At 35.1% G+C, this 4,887-nt stretch overlaps 1 protein-coding gene across 1 annotated transcript; it reads right to left on the bottom strand.

Annotated features, from left to right (window-relative positions):
- Positions 1 to 1,364: 1,364 nt before the first annotated feature.
- EMC6 (ER membrane protein complex subunit 6) lies at positions 1,365 to 2,546 on the bottom strand. The gene is made up of 2 exons (XM_028311347.1): positions 2,323 to 2,546; positions 1,365 to 2,013 (listed from the first exon to the last, which is right to left on the bottom strand). Exons 1-2 carry the CDS (start codon positions 2,450 to 2,452, stop codon positions 1,805 to 1,807), a joined length of 339 nt encoding a protein of 112 aa, XP_028167148.1. The 5' UTR covers positions 2,453 to 2,546; the 3' UTR covers positions 1,365 to 1,804.
- Between the last annotated feature and the right edge of the window lie 2,341 nt (positions 2,547 to 4,887).

The following is a 4,887-nucleotide window of genomic DNA, read 5'->3' as shown; positions in this document are numbered from 1 at the left end:
AACTAGTTTAAACCAGTTTAAACATGTCCGTCCTATTAAGACCGATGTCATTATTTTTAAGGTAATTGTTCGTATTGGCCGCTGCGATACAAGCTTTCCTGCTTAGTGCAGAGACCGCCAGAATAATTTGTACAATGTGACATCTTTTAGTAATAAATACTTTTTTACTTTTTTTACTTTTTACTTTACCTACGTAACCTACCTACCTAACTTTCTTTTGAACAGAGACAGGCATCACAGGCCCATACGACCAACATCATACGACCTAGCTTTTAGTTATAAGCTAGTTTTAAATAGCTTAAGTAAGTAGGTAGAACCAACTGGAAAACGGCCTACATTTCCATTTGAAATCCGACTCTTCTGAGTCTGGTTCTCCATCCGATAAGTAAGTAGGTAAGGGATTCCCAAATCTATTTTAGGCAAGAGACATAGACCAATTTTTCGAAATGAAATTAGGTTTTTGAGTCTATTCGCGTTAAGACCCGTGTCTTACTATTTTACTTTGAGTCTATAGCCAAATATTGAGTAGGTAAGTAGGTAGGTACCTAGGCACTTTAAAAATCATCTCTACCACTTAGTCCATATCGACCACCACCACTTTGGGAATACTTGATCTACCTACATAAGTAACTTACCGTAGTACCGTATTAGCATGACATAGAAACAAGACTCGTCTCATTGACTTGAGACAAGAAATCGTACCGTCCAGTGTAAGGGACTCTCAAGTAAGTGAACAAGACATACAGACATTATTACTTATAGCTGGAGGGCACGACAATATACACATTAACTTGGATATGAAATATCTTTACTTACTCCTTAGGTTACCTACGTAGCCTACCTATCTAGTTTATTCATAGTACAAGATTTTTTTTTTCTACATGAATTAGGCGCCAGGGCTGACTTGGACTGACGACTAACGTGTCTCCGAAGCACGAAATTACTCTTCGAAAAACTGAAGTCTACATATTATAGCTATAGCGTTCACCATATCTCACATTCTCAGAGTTAGGTCATTAAACGCAATCTCCACAAGAAGAAAATTATTTTGTTATTAAGGAAATTCGAAACTTTATATTATTGTGAAAAACAAAAAATCATTTGATTATTTTTTTGTTCTAAGTTGTCACTAGATGGCGCTGTAAAATACTTAAATCTACTTTTTTGCACTTGTTTGAATTTTTATCTAATAAAATAATTGAAAGCATTTATTAGATAGTATTGTGAATATGAATGTTTGAGTTTATTTCTTGTCAAGAGAAATGTATTTTATACTCAAATAATAAAATCTTTTTTATGTTGGTTTACTTCAGGTTCTGTTAAATAAAATTATTATGTGCCATTAACATCTTTTATTTCCTTCCTTATTATAGCTTAACTATATGGAATATTTGAGAAAACATAACAACACAGATGTGAAATCCTCCTTGTTTATCAAAATCGGCTAAGTAACTTTCCTGTAGCCAGAATTCTGTCTGCTACGTGCTTTTATTTGTAATGTTACATTATTACAATTTTCTATTTGTCTATCAGACTAATACAATATCATAGTAGACATGAATGTATAAATGCATGCAGATTGCTGAAGCAAGGTCCTAAATTTTAACAATAATTTTGTGTTCTTTTAAAAGTTACTGTGACATACCAAAACCTATCTGAGCAGGACTATCCTATATGAAACAAAACTTGTTTCACATTCTTTTTACATTCCACAAGAAAATAAACAATTTAAATACATAATAAAATAAATACAATCGATTAACCATCCATAACTTGATATAAAACATTTAATCTAATCTTAACTCTAATATACATGAACCATTCCGTATATAAACGTCCAGAATAATACATAAGTGAACAACGCTCCGAAGAATCCATTCGTCAGCAAGCTTTGTCTAGAGACGTAGTACTTGTGCCAGTTCGGGCCGGCTTTGATGATGAACATAACCCATAGAACCACCACGGAGAAAACGTAGAATGCAAATCCATTCAAACCGGTCAGTCCAAGAACTCCTGAAAAAAGAGGTTAGGTATATGGTTTTTTTAACAGAAGCAAAGGCTACAAAATGTGACAAAGGACAGATAAAAAAGGCATTGAGTTGCTCAAACTTTTTAGATAGGTAGTGGAATTTTTCTAATAATATCATTTAATGCAGTATTTTTATGTGGTGGACCAGTCGGGATTACATGAAGTTGTCCTATTACAACTGCATGTAATCGATACTTTGGCTCTTATTTAGTGGACACTTGTAGCAGACGCAAGTTTAACCAGTAGAATACAATCAGATCTCGCAGTTTAGTAGCGAATTCACAATAATTTACCTGCAGTGGAGCCCGAAAGGGCTGCCATTGAGGTTCTACAATATTCAACCACAGCGGCATTATTCCTCAACGCAGCGTCACTGTATGCCACTGGTTCGGGCTTGTTGTCTTTTAGCTTCACTACAGACATTGCTGATCTTCGTATTTAAGTAAATTTTTATAAAATTAAAACTATTCGATATTCGGAAATAAACACGCAAGATCGTTCTCCTGCCTGACTTTATTTTTTTAAATATTGAAACGTCAATCAAATCAAAATCAATAGTGTTGTGCCTATACAGAATTTATGTATTTGACTACTTAATTGATAATTCAATTCATTGTATTTTTGAGTATTTCTCATTGTATGTTTTTACATACAAAAAATATTAAGTAATATCTCTCATACCTAATCTCATACCATAAACCTATTTACCGCTTCTTCAATATGAAGAATCAATAAATAATTCTAGCGACGCGATGTATCGATTCAGAAATCGGGTGTTTTCAATTGAACCAATCGTTATTTTTTTGTGTCGTTTTGTAAAACAACGCCCATTTCAGAGCCCCGATTACGGTAATTTTTAACGTGCGATACGATTCGTCAAAACAGCTGACGTACGCTGGTCAAAACAGCTGACGTACGCTGGTCAAAACAGCTGACGTATGCTGTTTTGACCAATCGTATCGCAGAATCGAAGATGCGCGTCTGGATTCGAGACGTTAAAAAATACCGTAATCGGGGCACAGGGGTGGTAGTATACACGACACTAATGGCAAAAAAAAATCATGGAAAATCTATGAAATCAGGAAAATGGTATTATTACGTGAGCGAACTATCGAACAGTCCCCCCACTCTCCCGGGACGGCGGTTGCATGTGCTCGGTGGTGTAGCGGGGTACGCGGGGGTGGTGGGGGTGGTAAAAAGCGCTGTGAAAGTTAAAATGGTAAGTTTATTCTTTAGTTATAATCTTATTCTACGATTGAAAAATCAGCTGAACAACTTAAAATGGAAGTAAAGAGGAAATGAAAATTGTGTCTCAGAGAGTATAAAGCAATTCCTTTGACTTTAATGATAATCATTTGAATAATCCAAGTTTTTATTTCTTCACATTTTTTTTTTCATTTATTAGCAATCAAAGAGAGAAGAAGTTGCTTGCAAAATATGCAGGTCAAACCTTAGCGCAACACCACGTTTTTAATCACACTCACACTTCATGTATGTATTTATAAATGAGGATCATTTCGATTTTTAGCTGTGAATGCAGATTTATAGGGCTAAGAAATCCTTAATACACAGTCCAAAAATTTTTGTTCTACGACAAAAATTGACGAAGTTATGGCCAAATTACTAAAAAAGTTCACTGACCGCCCGGCGCGGGGACGATGACGTCATTATATCCGATCCGAACGCTGCCGGCGTACTGCGTGGATAGAAAATATTTTTTTCTAGCCAAACTATCAGTTTTAGAGAAAAACTTGTAATGACATTTATTCATCAGAATAAAGTAAGCTATCGATAGGTAATTTTTAAAAATAGAAATTGTGAAAAATAACGCAAAAAATCCATACGCTCATACGATTCAATGGAACGCAGAGACGCGATTGGGGTCTCCGCGGTGGTATATTTGGCGATTTATTCAAATAAAGTGTTCATAAGTGTTGTTAGAGTCATATCTTCTTCCAAGTAAAATATAAAAATGTATAAGTATTAATTTATTTACTTCTAACAATAAGGTATAGCTGAGGCAGATTCACTCTCCCTAGGCTACAAGACATTGCTATGAAGATCATTTCGATGTACACGCAATACCTACCTGTTATTTAGTTTTTCTGAGTTAAACCTACGTACCTACCTATCTATTCGCCGTTCCCATGGGCGGGCCAGCTGCTGCAGCCCCCCCCCAGGCCAGAAACTGGGTATTAGCATCATATTATGTATTATTATGTTCAATACAAACAATCATTAAATTACACTCACCCCAACCGCGTCTCCGCATTGCATCGAATCTTATGAAAATGTGGTTTTTGGACATAGCGATACTTATTTTTCACAATTTTTATTTTTAAAAATTACTGGTCGATAGGTTACTTTATTTTGATGAATAAATGTTATAAAAAGTTTTTTTCTAAAACTGATAGTTTAGCTGGAAAAAAATATTTTCCATGCCAATAGTACGCCGGCTGCGCTCGATTCGGATATAATGACGTCACGTGGCCCTGCGTACGTTGACTTTTAGCGGCAAAAACGGCCTATGTTTATTACTTAATATCTTCGTAAGTAATGGTCCGATTTGGATAATTCAAAAAGATATATCTTTCTTATGTCTTAAAGATTAACGTAGATACTAGTTTTATTGAATTTTCTACAACAGTACTGATCCTCATTGTATAATGATTATGAAGAAATTATCTACATCTAGGTATTTATCGCACACTTAATTATTTTATTCATCCCATCCCTTGATCTGTCAACCAAAACGATCACATTTTGAAAGGGTCGGTAAAACAGCCTCGAGAAGCCATTGTGCTTTGCATGTGTGAAATTATATCAGTGTGTGTATGAAGCAAAGTGTGTTTACGAAA

This window comes from Ostrinia furnacalis, unplaced genomic scaffold (assembly GCF_004193835.3).
Source record: "Ostrinia furnacalis isolate ACB-3 unplaced genomic scaffold, ASM419383v2 OfSCF3279, whole genome shotgun sequence".
In the NCBI taxonomy this organism is placed as follows: domain Eukaryota; kingdom Metazoa; phylum Arthropoda; class Insecta; order Lepidoptera; family Crambidae; genus Ostrinia; species Ostrinia furnacalis.
The sequence above is the reverse complement of the archived record's forward strand: the minus strand, read 5'-3'. Positions and strand labels throughout refer to the sequence as shown.

What these genes read in the sequence shown, in the direction of transcription:
- EMC6 (XM_028311347.1), bottom strand. Translation starts at nt 2,452, where the DNA reads ATGTCTGTAGTGAAGCTAAAAGACAACAAGCCCGAACCAGTGGCATAC. An exon ending in CCTTTCGGGCTCCACTGCAG is followed by an intron (nt 2,014 to 2,322) that starts GTAAATTATTGT and finishes CTCTTTTTTCAG; the next exon opens with GAGTTCTTGGACTGACCGGT.